This window comes from Cheilinus undulatus, linkage group 6, assembly GCF_018320785.1.
Source record: "Cheilinus undulatus linkage group 6, ASM1832078v1, whole genome shotgun sequence".
Taxonomy (NCBI): domain Eukaryota; kingdom Metazoa; phylum Chordata; class Actinopteri; order Labriformes; family Labridae; genus Cheilinus; species Cheilinus undulatus.
This window is the reverse complement of record NC_054870.1, coordinates 31,361,322-31,379,978: the sequence shown is the minus strand read 5'-3', so window position 1 is coordinate 31,379,978 and position 18,657 is coordinate 31,361,322. Positions and strand designations below refer to the sequence as shown.

The window sequence follows — 18,657 nt, the reverse complement described above, 5'->3', positions numbered from 1 at the left end:
ATCTGCTTTTCATTATGAATAAAGCAAACCGAAGGAAAGTTTGGTGACCTAAATTAAATTTTGGTGTGTGTGCATTCACTGTGTAAACGATGCCTACTAAAAGTGGGCATCATTATCATTTTTTTCCAGTAGGCATTATGAAAAATAATCCTTACTCTCCTTCAAATGAAGCACAGTATACAACGTTATAAATGTCACATTAGCAGAAATGCCTCTGAGTGTTTATTACACTATAAGGCTTCACTCTCACTGAGAAATGTTTTAATATCACAAGAATAAGAGAATTGCTTCTTATTGATGTGAATATGTACATTGAAATGCACAAGTGGGTGTCATTAAAATGTGTTTGTTGTGTAGTCTAAATCAGCTATTTACCGTCAACATTGGCCTTTAATTATATCAGTGAGCTTGTGGAGGTTTGTGTTTGTGCTGCTTTTTGACACTGATTGCAGGTTAGATCCTCAGAATCACGCTACAGCTGCAGGGAGAGATGGTGTTTATTTATAGGGCTGTTTTACAACTTGACAATTAGAAGGCTATGTCCCTTTAATGAGGAGGGTAAACATTACAATCAATTAGTAGTTTACAGTAAAGTATGTTTTGGATCTATTTCAGTTTTCAGTGGATATGCACATTGTTGACTTTTGTGTAATAATAAACTGGCAAATCTGATGTGACTGCTGAATTACAAGATAAACGTCCTGTTTTTTTTTTTGTTTTGTTTTGTTTTTAGAATGACATCACACCACTACATGTGGCATCAAAACGGGGCAACAGCAACATGGTCAAGTTGTTGCTGGACAGAGGGTCCAAAATCGATGCAAAAACCAAGGTAAGAGCTCAGTTTCCTCCAAAAAAAAAAAGCCAAAAATGTATCAAAATTTTCATCGTGGTAGCACTGGATTTTGGGTAAAAGGACAAATCATCAGCTGAAGTGTCTCTGGCTGACTCTTGTCTTTATAGAGAATATCACTGAAGCATAGTTTTTTGGTGGTAAAAGTCCCTGGGTCTTTGAAGTTTTCTGCTGTTTTCTGCACCTAGACAGCACTATTTCATGCAGTGTGAGGTTTATCCAAAAGTTTCTTGATTTTGTTTATTTCTTTTCTAAGTCAGTGATTTATTATATTTTCAACAAACTCTAAGGGTTAACCCTAACCCTCTAAACTAATTCATCATGTGGAATATGTCTTTAAATTAAATTCTCAACCAGTATGAATATAATTCTATTCTAGCTTTTGCTTCAGTTATTCACGCTTTTTGGACGTATACAGCACAAAATGACAACAAAGTAATCTCATGACACCAGACTTGTGTATAGATTAAATCATAGCATGGTCCTTGTAATACTGATAGAGGAGTAACTCTGTTGCAAACCTTTATATGCCTTTTCCACACATTTATTTCTATTATTTTTACTGTACATTTGAACAAAGAAGAAGAAAAAACAGAGCAAAAGATAAATACAAAACATGCATTGCATGTTAATTTTGAAGTAAATAACAAGAAAGAAAGAAAGAAAGAAAAAAAGAAAGAAAGAAATAGGAAAGCCAAAAAAAACAAACAAACAAACAAACAACCCCCCCCCCCCAAAAAAAAAACCAAAACAAAACACATGGGTTTGTTGAGCAGCCTTGCTAATGTGAAAAAAGAACACTGAGTCAAATAATTTAAATTGTACCAATCAGCTAAAATGAGCCAAAGCCGCCTACACAGGAATACCAGAATCGACAACCACAATAAACAACAAAGGTGTCTTTAGAAAAGTAACACACTCTTAAGATTCAGAGTTTCAAAGACGTGTCAGACTCACTGTAGCTGCTACTAGTATGGAGTAATACAACAAAAAATGCAATATTTATTCCTTATCTGAGTTTATATTGTGAAACAGAAGCCTGTAGATAACTGGGAGGTATCAGCTGAAAAACTCAACTGGTCCAAAGCATAAAGCGTTAGCTAGTTATTTCTAGAGTGGATTTAAGCTGGCGTGGCTCTTAGTATGACTCGGTTGTTTTAACAATGAGGTCCTTGAATTCAAATGGCAAATTCTTGAAGAAAGTTCCTCAAAAGGCTGGGTGAAGATTATGGGCTACCTTGTTTTGTAATGATGTTTTTGAGAATTGAACTTAGACACATTTTTAAAACAGACTAGTAGTAAGTTGTGAACAGATTGGATAAAATAAGTTCATTTGACATGGGTTTAGATCATACATCAGGAGGATTTGTGGAGACTGGAACAAATGAGAGGAACTGCTGAACCTGTTGGAGACTGGGGTAATTTTAATGAAACATTTTTGCTGAGAGAAATACAGATTAGACTGCTTTTGAAGGTGCTGGCTAGAAATGTTGCAGTGTTGGATGTATGGATAGAATTTAAACGTGTAGTTATTTTAGATGACAGATGCCTTATGACTCCAATATTTTTTGGTATTTTACTAGAAATAAATGTTAGAAATTTTTTACAGGTGAGGTTTTCATCCATTGTATCTCACTCTAAAACATTATTGGAAATACTTGATGAATTTGATGATAACAATAAGAGATAATGATGTAATGTCTCTTTTCTTGTCTTTTTCTCCTTTAGGACGGGCTAACACCTCTACACTGTGGAGCCAGGAGCGGGCACGAGCAGGTGGTAGAAATCCTACTAGACCGAGGAGCTCCTTTCCTGTCCAAGACCAAGGTAGCTACTGGGATGATCACTTTAGGAGACTGCATAGCTCAGAAAAGGACAGGAACCACATGTCACTTTTTATTTTTCACCAGCTGTTTGAAGCAGAGAAGAGTAGAAAACAACACACATGAACAGGGACAGTTGAGACACAACATTATAGTACAGATGTTTGTACAAAGTAGCTTTCCAAATGACTCACACCCATTTGAAATCTTTTGACCAATCAGATAGCAGGCCTGTTGTTGTTGCTGTAGTGTTGTCGCATTGTCTCCATAACGTTTGTGCGACCTCTCCAGAACAGCCTGTCTCCGCTGCGTAGCCCTACAGTTTGACTGCGCAGGACGACCAGTGTAACAAAATAGACATTGTTGTAATGACCTCGTTATAACAATGCTCCTGTAACCTTCCTTCTCAACAACTTCCTTCACAGTCTGTCTGTGCAGCACACGGCCACGCCCTAACTTCCTGTGTCTGTCTGTCCATCTGTCTATGTGTCCGTCTGCGTGTGTGTTTGTCTCTCTTTCTTTCTCTCCCTCTCTCTCTCTCTCTCTCTCTTTCTTTCCCTCTCTCCCTCCCACCATAGAACGGTCTATCTCCGCTCCACATGGCCACTCAGGGAGACCACCTGAACTGCGTCCAGCTTCTGCTCCAGCATGATGTTCCAGTGGATGACGTCACTAACGACTACCTGACGGCGCTGCATGTCGCTGCTCACTGTGGTCACTACAAGGTGGCGAAGCTCATTGTGGACAAGAAGGCCAACCCAAACGCCAAGGCTCTGGTAAGGACACAGGGTTGGGCAGGTTAAAGGAAAATAGATATTGTCTTATCAATTATAGGGATGGAACATTACACTCAACTCATTTTATGCTATGATTGCTTAATTGAATTATCTTTATTTATATGTCATGCACACAAAGTGTCCTCATGGGTTTATAAGACAACAGAGCTATTATTTATTTAAGTCATTGCAATGTTACCTGTTCTTTTTACAGCTCCAATTTAAATAATATATTTTGCCTTTTCTTCCGGCCTTTGGGGATACAATTTGCAACAAAAAAGTTCCTTTTCTAAAACACAACTCAAATTTTTCACAATTGCCCAACCAGGGAAAAAAAACAACGTTAATGGAAGACATTTTTTTAAGTACATCTCTGATGTCATCATAAATGGGACAATAAAACGAACAGTGTTTTCTGTTTCCCAGTCACACAACACACAAACTCTGTCCTCCTTTTGAAAGGCATTAAACCTGCCAGTCTCTCAGGCTAAAGATTAAGTTCCCGAGTGCATCCTTGCACCCAATGATCTTTGTCTTCTGGTTAAATTAAAATTAGTTTAAACTACTGCTGTCGTGTTGCTGTATCAGAACTGATGTAGGTATGGCTATTAGAAAAAACAAAACTAATGCAGTTTTATTATATTATTTTATAGTACCCTTTATCATTATTTTGTTAACTTTGTAAGTGTTCTTTTGAGCTCAAATTTGATCTAAGGAAAAAGTCACACAATGCTAGATCAGGAGAAGCAGGAGGATGATCAAACACTGTGATCTGCTTTGCTGAAAGTGCAGTGTGAGCTGGCGTGTTGTCTTGATGAAGAACTACACCATTTTTCCACAGTTGTGGTCTCTTTCTACTGACTTCTTCTCACAGTTTTTCTAGAACCTGTTTGTAATAGTGTAGATTCACTGTTGACCATTAATATTTTTTTAGATTGTGGAACCTGCTCTTACAAAATTATACCCTTAATGTCAAAGACACAATCAATATATGCTTTGAATTTGGACTCGCTTTGTTGTGCTTTCTTCATCCTTGGTGACGATGGTGTTTTACAATGCATTGACTGACGTTTTGTCTTAGGATGGTATTGGAAGGTCCAATCGCATATTATCATTCCCTCTAAAACATCTGGGTTTCCTTTGCTTTGTTTCCAAAATTTCTCTACAAATTTTCTTTTGTTTTTCCTTTTCGATCAGGAGTCAGAAGTTTTGGGACAACTTTGGCACACACTTTTGTAATGTTCAAATTTTCATGCAGAATTTGCAGAACTGCCTCTTTATCAATGGAGGCCATTTCTACTGTCATTCTTATGCTGAGCTGTCGAACATTTTGAACAGTTTGTTCAATTTGTTGAATGTTTTCAGATGTTGGTGGAAGATGTTCAATCATCATCTTGGCAATCCTCTCTGCCTTCACGAAATATTTTGATCCATTCAAACACATGTGCACATGACATGCAGTGTTCCCTATACACCTCAGTTAGTGTGCGAGAAGATTTTGCAGCTATTTTGTTCAATTTCACTATAAATTTCAAGATAATGCATTGCTCAACTTTTAAGCTAATCATTCTCTCTTTCGCTTACCTTTACAAAAACACGTGAACATCACTCACTAGCTAGCAGTGAACTACAGACGTCACTTATTGGAAACTTATAGCAGATGTGCATGAATACCCAACCTTTAACACGTTAACACCTGGTGTGACTGTGAACCACGTGGTTTTATCTTCATAAGCACAGTCTCATTATTTCATAGCCATTGTGTATAACGCTGTGATAGACCACAGTTTTTCTGTTCCACTGGTTGTGCGTTCCATTGCCCAAGCCCTTCCACCCTGCAGTGATCACAGAATGTTTTGTGGGTAGCTTGCAAACCAAGAAAGCTGCTTTAAACACTTTAAAGCAGTAAACACACCTATTGTTGTTCGTCTCCTGCTTCCTGTATAAACCCTCTCTCAGTTCAGCATTGAAAAGAAAAACCAAAAGCAGTTTGGGCCTTCTGTTGGTTAAAAGATGAATATTGCAAATTTGTATCAAATCATTTCAAATTGTAAATATTGGGGTATACATATATATAGTATATATTTGGAGTCAGACAAAGGGATTACAGAGTTAGGAATGATGTGGTGAAAGAGCCACAGGCCGGACTTGAACCCATACCTAACCACTAGGCTATCTGTGCCTCACATTTATTCTTGTTTTATCATGGATAAATGCTGTAATGGGATTAAAATATTAAAAGATTGTCTTGTTACAGCATCAGCTCAAATAATATACATAAATGTATAAAATACAGAAATGCTACAACAAGCACTGATCATAAAATGATAATAAAGACAATCAAATCAAGGTGTTAGATATCAAAAAAGATAAAGCCAAAGGCATACTATCACTGACACAATCAGGGTCTATGAAGTGTAGTTTTTGCCTGTAGGCTGTATTTCTATTGTTAAAGGCACACAACACCCAAGAAACTGCAACACATTTTATCTATGAGGAAGAGAAGTAGTAAATCATTGAACTATTGGGAGAAGCTTTAGATTGAGATTTTGAACTGACAACGAGAAAAAAAAGTCTTTTTCAAAGAGGTGAAAAAGATTGGGGGTGAAACTAAGTGCAAAAATGTCTTCTTGTCTTTTAGTTTTACACCTGACATTTTCTGAAAGCACTCCAAAAATTCTTTGCAGATCATCATTTTCTCTCCATCAGCCTCTGTAAGGCAGTCACACATTTGCAGAGAGTTAATATCTCACTGGATGAAGAGATGACTCAAAGATACTATAGTAGCTTTTTAAACTCCTTTTTTCAATGTCTTCTTTGTGCAGAACGGTTTCACTCCACTTCACATCGCCTGCAAGAAGAACAGAGTGAAAGTGATGGAGCTGCTGCTTAAACATGGAGCGTCTATCCAGGCTGTCACTGAGGTACAACTCCACACTCAGACACATTCATTCTTTTCTAATGGCTCTTAATGCTTGGCACCAGAAGAGGTTTCTAACTGTGCTGGCTTTATCTGCTCTGCATTATTGTTTACTTCTGTTTACTCAAAGCTTTTTTTTATACATATTTATAATGATCATGTTTGTTTCTCTATAGTCTGGCCTGACGCCGATCCATGTTGCAGCCTTTATGGGCCATGAAAACATTGTTCATGCATTGATGCACCACGGAGCATCACCAAACACAACCAACGTAGTGAGTGCATTGTTTGCAGTGTTACATATTAGAGAGTTCAAGTGTGAAAACTTCCCTCTGATGACTATTTCTGTGTCACCCCCAGCGAGGTGAGACAGCCCTCCACATGGCAGCAAGGGCGGGCCAGGCAGACGTAGTCCGATACCTGCTCAAGAACGGAGCCAAGGTGGAGACAAAGTCCAAGGTTAGAACACCAGTCAAACCCTCTTTACCAGTCATTGTGTTGTGGACATAGAAAAAAAAACACAATGTCAAAAATGCTGGGCCAAAAGTCACTTTCATTCTCTCCTCAGGATGACCAGACAGCACTGCACATCTCCAGCCGGCTGGGCAAAGTCGACATTGTACAACAGCTGCTGCAGTGCGGCGCCTCTGCCAATGCTGCTACCACCTCAGGCTACACCCCTCTACACCTGGCTGCCCGGGAAGGACACCAGGATGTTGCTGCCATGTTACTGGAGAACGGAGCATCACTGTCCTCCTCCACTAAGGTTTGACACTTGTATTTATGAGCCCGACCCCCCCCCTTCCCCACCAATTACATCATATCAGAAGAAACCACATATTTTAAATACTTTTTATCCCCACTAGTAGGCATTATTTCCATATGAAATAACCTTCAGAAACATGATGTTTTGCCATCTTTATACATCAGAGTTTGTTGCTTCTGACATATGATAGAGAAGCATTCATAGTTTTCCACCTACATGGTTAAACCATGTTAAATGCTATTAAATAGCAGAGATGCATCCTTTTTGTAATGTTGCATTCAAATAGCAGTGGTGGACAAGTATTTAAGGATTTCTTCCATCTGATATCTTTTCTTGCATCGTTAACATCAATTTTTAGTAATGCTGGTCCTGCATGTGTCGAACTGCAAGGTCATAAAGAGAGGAAGAGCAGCCGTCATGGGGCTAGATCGAACATGTGTGTTCTGTGTTGCTGGGGGGCTTTCTTTGAAGGTGACCGTCTCTGAGTAGAACAGATTAATGAAGGGTAAACCCCCTGGTGCCACTGCTCTCTCTCTCTCTCTCTCATGTACACACACATGCAGCATCTTGTGGGACATCACCTCAGTAAGCTGTCCAATTAAATTATTTCATACTAATCTGGTTAAACTGCAGGATAGAAACTGATAATCATCCCATCTGTGATTTTTGCGAGTGAAATTTCACATTACAGTTCCCATGTTTAAAACACTTGACTCGTACCCCTGTATTAATCAACCTTTGTTTTGCAATATAAACGGTGTGAAAAACTGACAAGAACCAATCACACAATTGAGGTCATGCGTTTCGAAGCGTGGAATGGAAATCTGTGGGAGTCCCACATTCCTCTGGAAAAAATGACCTCATGTCTTAAAATATCTCCAAATACACACAGGAAGGAAGCAAAGATTAACATGATCACATTATTGAACTAAATATAGATCTGGCATACATGAGGAAAAATGTTCTCTCTCTTAGGGTTTCACACACCTAAAAAATGGTCTCTAACTTATATGGTCCATTAGCATGTTACTTCCATCCATTATCTATGCCGCTTATCCTGTTTTGGGGCCTTGGGGGCTGGAGCCTATTCTAGATGTCATTGGACAAGAGGCAGGGTACACCCTGGACTGGTCACCAGTTAATTGCAGGGCTGATATATAGAGACAGACAACAAGGCATACTCACACTCACACCTACAGCCAATTTAGAGTCACCGATTAAGCTAACGAGCATGTCTTTGGTGGTAGGAGGAAGCCAGAGTGCCAAGAACCCATGCGTGCACAGGGAGAACATGCAAACTCTGAAAAGAAAGGTCCTGACCGGGGAAGTGAACTAGGAAACTTCTTGCTGTGAGGCAACAGCGCTAACTTGATACCTAGACAACGATAGTACTTATGTACAAGTAGGGGTGGGAATCACAGGGTAATTCATTATTTTGACATTGGGTTCTTAAGTAAGAATAATATTACAAAACACTGATTCTGAGATAAGTGCTAATTGCCAGACAAACATATGATTATTACTGTATCAAAAACACAACAAATTTGATTGAAGTCTTAGAAAAAAAGGTACGCCATAATTTCTTGAATGACAATTTCACTTTGAATATTACTTCAGCGTGTTTATTAACCGTCCTAAACCTTTGTTGTCCACCACTGAAAACGCTGTAGGTCTCTGGCAATACATTCATCGATACACCTTGTGATCTGCTGAGCTCTTGTGCTGTTGTGGGGAAGTGGGAGTGTGAACGCTTCCTTAAGAGTCTTTTGGCCTGGTCGGATTCTGCTTCTCGCATCTTCATGAATTTTTTGGGGGGTGGTGATTTATCAAGTTGCCCCTCATTTTACTCGTATTCCCCATCAAGTGTGTCACCACAGTCTGGCAGTGTCTGCATATTGTTTTTGTTTGTCCGTCACATTTTCTCCTTTCTCATTTGTTGACACCGGAAACCAAAATGCTTCCATACGTCAGATTTAAAAACTGCTGGACCCTCCACAATCTCTAAAACTCTGCCACTTTGTTCTATCTTGCCACTCTTAGCCTCCACTATTTTCACGCTCTTAGATCAAGTCAATGAGTGGAGCAAAAAGGATGATGGGTAGGCAAGGGTTGATGGTAACGGTAGTTCCCATTTCCCTTTGCTCTGTTCCTGTAAAAAACGGCACTTTTTGCCCTGAAGACCTTTTGTTTGAAACCTAAACATGTCTATGATGGTTTTGAGACGGTTCTGTTGCTGCAGTATTTATGATACCATTAAATCACTGGTGAGGACTTATTACAAGTGAGTCAAATCTGTTAAGATGACTGTATTATTTTAGTTAAAATATTCGTATTTGGTACTGGCTTAGAATTGTATCATTTTTGTCGGGGCACTTTTTAATTGCTGTGCAAGTATTTTTCCCAGATCTGTTCAAGGGCCCTTAAATTTTCAAATGAACATTCACATACATGTAAATGTTCTCCAAAGGAAAAGAATGAACTGTAAACCTTATTTTCTGCTAATAATCCCTAATAATGCATATTATTCTGATGAGCCCCTCACTAACGTGAGAAACTATGTTGTCATGAAAAAGAGCTTGACCCCAGACCAGCAGAGGCTAACCTTAAAAAACATAAATATCCTCTTCCTGTTTAAATACCAATGTCTTTTCTGTCCTCTCTCTCAGTCTTCCCACTGTCTATTTTTGATGTTTTGTGTGTGTTTGTGTTTAACAGAAAGGGTTCAGCCCCCTGCATGTGGCAGCAAAGTACGGCAAGATGGAGGTAGCCAGCCTCCTCCTACAGAAAAGGGCTTCGCCTGATGCTGCTGGAAAGGTGAGAGGTCTTGCCTGGCGCACTGCACACTGAAGTTAGTCTTGGCTAAAGCTTGAGGCTGTTTTTAGAAGTGTTGCTGCTGGAAATCAATAGTTGTCTAAGGATGGAGAGGCCAGGCACAAAAGAGAATCTACATATTAGGCAGGAGATGACATGGTATTATTTGCAGAGAAAAATGTAGGCAACAAAGCAGGGTGGGTCAGTCTTTATACTGGGGTGACAAAAGTGGTACATTTACTTATTCAGGGGTGGCATGAAGTTTGTTCACACTTATGAATACACACGTTTGAAAGACTAGCATTTATTTACTGTTTCTGTCCTCTTTGGTCATATCTACTTAAACCTAAAACATTAAAGTATCATACAGATGTTGTGTTTCTGTGTGTATTTTTCAACTTTGAAAAGTTACTCAACAAAATCACAATTTATAAATCTACTTCACATACTCTTTAAGGTCTCAAACTAAAGATTTATGTTCAAAGTCACAATTTTTTTTATCTCTTTTAAGGATTATTTTTGGGCTTTTTGCCTTTAATAAAGAGGACAGCTGAAGAGAGACAGGAGTTATGGGTAATGAGAGTGGGGGAAGATATGCACCAAACTTTAAGCAAGACTAAGAATCGATGCCACACTCAGTGTGTTGAGGACTCCAGCCTCAGCATATGGGTGCCTGCTCTACCAACTGATCTAAACCAGTGCCCAAAGTCACAGATCATGTCAGAAAGATCAGAGCTGTAGTTTTAATTTTCCTCCAAGTTGGCATAAAAGATAAGCACAAGTGAAAGTGTTGAACACAGGGAAAAGGATTATGACCAGCAATGTGTAGAAGATAATCTCTTGTTTTTCAAAGTACAAGGACTCTAGAGGAAATTACACATAGCTCTGTTGTTAGCCTTTTTAATTCTGGGTTTAAGTCAACTTTTCTGGTGAGATCTTGCCAACAAACAACTAAAATTTTGGAACTCTTTCAGATTTTGTGATCATTAATCACCCTGTAGCTCTTTCTGTCTCTTCACTTCATCCAACCTTTCTTCTCGAGAGTAAACATGACACTTTAGGAGTTTTATTTTTCTAGCAGCAGCTGGACATGGGGGCGGTGGTGGGGGTTACGTGGGGGAGTGTCAGGATTAGGACTGATCCGGGACAACACAACAAACAACTGCTTGTCCTGTTGTTGAAGCTTTCGGGGTACATTTGCATTTATTCCCCATGATGACTTACCTCCTCCACATGTTCCTTTGTAGACAACATTTGTACGCACATGCTCTTATTCAGGCCCACTGACACTGATTTGGGTGTTAGCTAGCTGTGTGTGCCACCATCTGAGAGCATTTAAGTTAATGACAGTCAGGTATGATAATGACGATTCCACTCTGGTAATGTTGAGCTCAAATAAGTCCCTTTGTTAGTGAGTCAGAACACTAAGAAGAAAACATTTTATTGCAGAGCTTTTGTTGCAGTTAAATCATAATCATTTTCTTTCAAGATGAGACAAAGGACTTATTAGATTCTTATCACTATCTTACCAAAAATGCCTGATTAGAATTACTAAAAATATTGTGTTGGCCAAACAACATGCTTAAACAGCTCTTGGGGATTTCATAACATTCTCTGCCATATTACTCTGAATAAATGGAAGTGTTTGTTTCATGCATGGGAAATTCCAGTGGCCTGTTGGTAACTCAGTCCTGCTTGTTTAGTCATAACAGAGATCTTTAAATCAGAACAATAACATCATGTTGCTACTGCTGTTGCTAATGCTGTATTTATCCAACTTCTCATAATAATGAAGCTCTTAATTAATTCATATTATTTCTTGATGTTATAATCAAAGAAAACAGTGGAACTGAACTCATTTTCATCTGTAAAAGATGAGGATATAAATACGTTTGATCATGTCTTTCCTGCATTCTCGCAACTTTGCACACTCTTAAAAAAGATTACATTTAATTGAATCTTATTTTTGAATAGTTTTATTCACTTTCATAGTAAATGTTCATTTCCAGTCAGATTCACTGTTGCATAAGCATACTTTGCCCAGGGTTCCTGCAGATCATTAATAATAGTTTTAAAAAGTCTTAAATTGGATTTTATATATTTAAGGCCATAAAAAACCTTTAAAGGTCTCATTTTGACTAGTGAGTGGTCTTATTCAATTCTAATCATTCTTTTTTGAGTTTATGCTTTTTGCATGTGCTATAATAATATCGTTATGCTGTATGATGATAGAAAGAGGCATTTATTTGGTCAAAAACCATCAAATTTGGATGTTTGCGGGGAAGAAAAATCTATATCACTTGATACTTAATTTTAAAGAGAATCAAACTGGATAATTCAGCTCTGTCAGGTGTACTGGCCTTTTTTCCCTGGCTGTTACAGGTCTGTAATGCAGTCTTATCTTGTTTTATCTTGAAACTCTCGAGCCTTCTATAATACATTTATGTTGACTGACAGACAGAGCATTTATCATCTCCAAAGAAGACATTAGATTGTAGTTGAAGCTTATGACATTTTACAGGGCATAAATGCAAAAGCTTAACTTGAAGCAACATGATGCAAATGGACTATTAAGGTGATCTGGGGCAAAATATAGACAAATAGTATACCTAAAGTTGAGGTAATTTGTGCCAAAGCAAGCACAACATTGTGTTACAATGAATGCATGCATGTAGTCAGGAGGAATAGAATATCTGTGCATCAAGATCAATAAGGATGTATATAATTTATGTGCAAATTTCACAGTATAAAATAGGTAAGGCACTGGAAACACACAGCATAAAAATGGTGTTTTTGCATTTTGGTGCATATTAAAGATCCTTGACGGTCACCTTGCATTTTTATGCTCTTCTTGATATGTCTTTATGGTTGCTTATTGTGTAAGTTGTGCTAGATTTTATGAATGTATTTTAGGTATTTCAAGTTGCACTGAGCTGAATGTTTGTTTTGTACAAGGCTAATATCCCTTCGGGGACATAAAAGTAGATCTAATGTAGTCTAAAGTGATGGATGTTTATGAAGGGTCAGTGGAGCACTCTATATATTGTTCTTTTTGTTCAAGGGAATGTATAAAATCTAAAAGCAACTGGTGCCCAGTTTTGTATTCCAGACACATTTGATGAACCAGTGAAGAACTGCTCTACTCTATCTCTGTCCCCCTGACTTTTTTTGTCTTCAGTATTTCAGCATGAAGTTGATGTGCTTAACTGTTTCTTGTACTAACTAGCTTCCTTCCATCATTTTATGGTACATTTCCCATCATGTCTTTACATTGCCCTGTTTCTTTCATTCTACTTATCTCTGGGATTGTGCTCGTGCTTGTTCACTGATCTTCTAACCTGGTGATGTGTTGCATGCTTGTGTGTCTGCGGATGTTTGTGTACTTGTGTGTATGTGCCGGTGTGGGTGTTTCAGAGCGGGCTAACTCCACTGCATGTAGCCGCTCACTACGATAATCAGAGGGTGGCTCTGCTGCTGCTGGATCAGGGAGCTTCCCCACATGCTGCCGCCAAGGTATCCACACAAAAACACATGTGCATATGATAAACTCACCTAGCTTTGTGTCATCTCAGGCCATTATTAATCCTTTTGTGATGTACGTGTGCTGGAGATCTAATGTTCATCCATTTTTCTCCCATAACATCTGGTCTAGTCTTTGATGTTGTGAGTGATTGTGCAGCTTTTTCTCTGAGCTCCAAAAACCTTTGAAATCAGATTTCCAGACAAGATTTAGCTATAACTTTCAGCTTTGTTTCTACTGACTGGTTTGTTTAATGCTGCATTTTATAATTTGTTATAAAAGTAAAGAACTCATGTTAATGGGCTGCTTCTGTTTTTAGTGATGGTGTAAACTATTCCAGCAAATGGAAACCAATTACAGACAGGAGAAATGGTCCATTTTTTAAGAGATGAAAAGCAAAGAAAATCTGACATCACAAAAGTGTAAATTTTTGTGTTAAAAAGTTATAAAATTAAAAAAAATATTGATTATGAGCTGAAACGGTCAAAATTATGAGCTAAAAAAACAAAGTTTTAAGACAGGAAGTCAGGATTATAAGCTATGTTGTCAAATTATGGGGGAAAAGGAAAGATTTGTGAGCATTTACATTAAAAGTGAGATATAAATTGAAATAATCAGTTAAAAAAAGTCACAGTCAGCCATAACAGGATTTCAGACTTAAAAGGTCAAAAGTTTGGGAATAACTTCAAGGAACAGTCAAAGTTAGATTTGGCTTTTGAATCTTTATACTCATATTTTTTTCTTGTAATTTCAATTCTTGCTCATGATTTTGACTTTCTATCTCACAATTATGAATGTCAATCCTATAACTTTGGCTTTTTATCTGATAACTTAAAAGTGTCTTACTGTATCATCAGTGCTTAGTTTACATATGTTTTTCTTTTTTACTGGTGGCAGTCCCCACTGCTCTGAACCAGAATTTTTTTTATAGTCTAGGAATTGTAAATATTGTGTATTAGGCAAGCAAAAGAAGGGCCCTTTGATCGCTGTGCTTGTTGAAATGTTCAACACCCACAAACATATGGCCAGTGACATATCGTTCAGTTGTGGCCTGTCTCCTCCTCCGTTTTGGTAGTTTGTCAAGACCACAGAGCAAGTTTGATCTAAAAAAGCAGAACTAGCAAAGAAAACATGACAGGAAGTGCCTGGTTCTTGTTGAAGTGACACTCAAGACGGACGTCCAGTGTGAGGAGACCGAAGCTTGTAAAGCAAATCTATCCTTGCTAGCTGCCTTCCCGTTTTCTGCTCTGGCTCTCTTTCTTAATCTGTATCTGTCTCTATTTATTCCTTCACTTTGCCTCCCTCCTTCCCACACTCTTAGTCATCCCTTCCTGGCTCTGTTTCTTTCTTCCTCTACTGCTATAAATTTGCTTTTTATTTGGCTGCTGTTTGGCCTAATTTTGGTGCTTTTGGTGAGTGATGATTCTGTGAGCTGGAGGACATGTCTAGCATTGTTTGCACTTAAAAAAACTGGCAGTCTTTGATCGTAGAGCTGGGGAAAAAATGGTGTATGTATTATATCTTAGACAGGATGCTTCCAAATTGTGATGTAAAAAATATTACATGATCAAAATTTGATTAAACGAGGCAGTCAAGTTAGCCAGCTTCCTCAAACTCCCTCCTGTGGGCCTCAAGGTTGCCCTGAGAGTCTTTTAAAGCCCACCTGCAGCTCACAGCACCAACAGTGGGGCTCTTAAACAGGAAGTGTATTTAAATTCAGTCTTTGGTTAACCCTCATGTCCGCTCCATGGTGACCAAAGTTAGGAATGTGAGGATGTTCATTGTAAGCCGTCTGTATAGGACTGTTTATATGTTCAGACAGTTATGGCGCATTTTTTTTCTGGGGTTTCCGACGTTCACTCAGAAGTACAATTTACTCCACAGAGCCAGAATTAGAGTCTATCATTAAGATATTGTAAACCTATTTAACTTTTCTCGTGTCAGGAGAAGTGGTGATACAGACCTTAACAATAAGTCTGAAGTAAAGGACATGAAAAATTTTTGGCACTCAACTACAGTCAGAGAATTGACCTCATTTTGGTAAAATCTCCAATTCTCAGCCTCTTTGTGCGGATAATTTTCTTTCTTGAAGCACTTTGCTTAGATTCATGTCAGGTTCTTGATTCATGATCAGAAAGACAACTGTATTTCTTGTTTTGTTTTTTTTTTATCAGGTCTGTTGTCTACAAGAAAAATGACAGATTTTTCAGTTTCTGGCTATCTTACATCCTGATCTTACATACATTTGAACATACCAGGAGAACATTTCATATTGATCTTGAATAGGCTAAAGTGGTAGCACTTTATTTTAGCAAGCCCTAATTACCTAGTAATTTTAGAATAATAAGTTTAGTTATCTAGTAACTTTTCAAGAATAAGGTGGTAATTACCAAGTGATAGGTTGGCATTTTACCAAGTATTAACTTGGTAATATTAGGAAAGTATTTACCTAGTAATAATGTATTGATTATCAAGTAATTCCTCAATGTAGTTACTGCCATATTCTTGAGAGATAACAAGTTAATCATATGAAATTACTAGGTAATTAGGGCACACTTTAAAAAAGTGTTGTGGTTAAATCATATTTGAAGCAACGCCTCAAAAAAATCTTCCCAGATACATGCCAAGCTTGACAAAACTATTTTCAGTTTAATAAAATAGATGACATAATAGACTAATCAAGAGATATAAAACTAAATATTTAATATTTGGAAATCAGAAAAATAATACTAAAGTAAAAGTTATGATAGAGGATACTGAGATCGAACGAGTTTATGAGAATAAGTTCTTAGGAGTTGACATTGATCACAAACTATGTTGGAAACCTCATGTTAATTGCATTAAAACTAGAATATCAAAGTCAATCGCTATGTTGTATAAAACTAAAGATGTTCTTAATTTAACTTCATTGCACATGTTGTGTTGTTCTTTCATACTTCATACATTACTTACTGTGTGGAAGTTTGGGGAAGAACATATAAAACAAACACAGAGCCTATTTTTTTGCTTCAAAAGAAAGTGATCAGGATCATAAACAGAGCAGATTATCGAGAACCAACAAACAAATTATTTATAAATTATTTCTAAATCTACAGGCTCTCAAATTTTGTGAACTTGTAAATTTGAGAATAGCCTCACTGATGTACAAAGAATACAGTAAGATGTTACCAGACTGTATCCAGAGGTTGTTTAGATTAGAGAGTGTGAGTATGAACTGAGAGGGAGTTGTATGCTCATAAATACAAAAAGCAGAACTAATGTTAAACTAAGATGTGTTTCAGTTTATGGAGTCAGTCTGTGGAATGGATTAGACACAGAAATAAAAGAATGTCAAACATGCAGTAGGTTTATAAAATTATTTAAAACAAAAGATGGTTGTAAAGTACAAAACTTGGGTATGAACACATAATGTGTCTGAGATTTTGGATTTGAAATATTTAATTATATTTATCTTATTGTTTATATAAATCTAAAGGAAGCTGAGTAAAAGATGAATTTGAAAAGGGTAGGTGAAATAAGCAAAGGCTTCAGCCTACACCTTTTCAGTCCTGTTTTGTTATTTCTTTCTACTGATTGTTTGGTGTTAATGCAGAAATAGTATTAACTTAATGTTTGTTCACTTGTAAATTTTTCACTCCACCAGTGTAATTGAGTCTACATGTTTAAAGTGACCAAAATAAACTAAACTAAACTAAAACCGTGAAAATGTTCAGTCAAACTTATTAACCCCTTTTATGTCTTTATCCTGCCCCAGAATGGCTACACACCACTCCACATTGCTGCCAAAAAGAACCAAATGGACATTGGGACCACATTGCTGGAGTACGGCGCAGACACAAACGCTGTGACGCGGCAAGGCATCAGCCCTATACACCTGGCAGCACAGGAGGGCAGCGTGGACCTGGTATCACTGCTGCTGACCAAGAACGCCAACGTCAATGTGTGCAATAAGGTAAAAGCATATCCCAGCAGTATGCTCATTTTGAAACAAGTGCTAATAGAAGTATAATCTCTCACACAGGTAGATAAGCTTTAAACACGAACACAGATGACCATTTTTAGACTGAAAATAAACATTTCTCATTAATTTCACAACTAGCTGAATGCACTAAAATGAGTCTCTTAAAATGATTTTGTAGCGTCTTGTTAACCAGTAAATCATGTTTTAGTCTGCCTTTGAATGTCATCCATTAATTTTGAATGTGCTGCAGCTGTTGGGGAACCAAATAAACCAAAAGCTAGAGGGGTTATGCACTGCATTAGTACCAACAGTAAAGAATAGAGATTCTTTTTTAAAATATGTTCAGAGCTTTAAAACTTTTCTTGTTTTTCAACATAGTTTTCAACATAAAGCCATTTAGCTGCTTGCTAATACACTATTTGGACAAAAGTATTTGGCCACATCTGTAAATTATTGAATTCTGCTGTTTCAATCAGACCTGTTGTCACAGGTTATAAAATCAAGCACCTAGCCATGCAGTCTCTCTTTGCAAACATTTGTGTTACAAAGTGGGTCGTTCTGAAGTACTCAGTGACTTCAAGTGTGGTACTACATTTGCAATAAGATGGTTCATGAAATTTTATCCCTGCTGGATAATAGTACTGGTATATCAGAAAGCGAAAGTGTTTAGGAACAACAGCATCTCAGTCACAAAGCGTAATACCACATAAAGTCACAGAGCATGGTCAACGACTGCTTAGGTGCATGGTGCTTAAAATTCATCAACGCTCTGCTAATTCCAATGCTTAACAGTTCTGAACTTCCAGGGGCATTAACATAAGAACAAAGACTGTGCAGCATAGCCTCATGAAATGGGTTTCTGTGGCCAAGCAGCTACATGCAAGCCTCACATCACCAAGTCCAATGCCAAGCATTGGATGTAGTGTTGTAAAGCACACCAACACAGCTGTTAGAGATGCAAAAGGGGGACTAACTCCATATTAAAGAACTTGTAATTCAGTAGAGTGTCGTTACAGTTCCTGTTGGTGTAATGGTCAGACGGCCAAACACTTTTGTCCATATAATGTATTTGAGCAAGGTCAAGGAGGAGATCCACAGTGACCATCTGAAAGGGGGCATGTTGCACTTAAGTGGAGGTGATCACGCTTCTGTCAGTAACTCCCACTGTGCATGTGAACTAGTCCAGTTAAATATCCTTATAGAGTAACCACTGAAACTTGACTTAAT

General features: G+C 37.8%; 1 protein-coding gene across 31 annotated transcripts in view; it reads left to right on the top strand.

The window, feature by feature from the left end:
* Window positions 1-18,657, top strand: part of LOC121510735 (ankyrin-3-like) — a 221,904-nt gene that overhangs the window by 134,690 nt on the left and 68,557 nt on the right. For 29 of the 31 annotated variants that reach the window (XR_005991985.1, XR_005991971.1, XR_005991975.1 and 26 more), the window contains exons 8-17: window positions 734-832; window positions 2,582-2,680; window positions 3,255-3,452; window positions 6,278-6,376; window positions 6,549-6,647; window positions 6,733-6,831; window positions 6,941-7,138; window positions 9,854-9,952; window positions 13,364-13,462; window positions 17,224-17,421. Coding sequence is in view for 7 of the 31 variants with exons in the window: in XM_041788925.1 (XP_041644859.1) it covers window positions 734-832; window positions 2,582-2,680; window positions 3,255-3,452; window positions 6,278-6,376; window positions 6,549-6,647; window positions 6,733-6,831; window positions 6,941-7,138; window positions 9,854-9,952; window positions 13,364-13,462; window positions 17,224-17,421 (1,287 nt within the window). In the remaining 24 variants the exon portion in view is untranslated. The remainder of the gene's footprint in view (window positions 1-733; window positions 833-2,581; window positions 2,681-3,254; window positions 3,453-6,277; window positions 6,377-6,548; window positions 6,648-6,732; window positions 6,832-6,940; window positions 7,139-9,853; window positions 9,953-13,363; window positions 13,463-17,223; window positions 17,422-18,657) is intronic. The other 2 variants (XR_005991982.1, XR_005991979.1) reach the window with 1 other exon arrangement.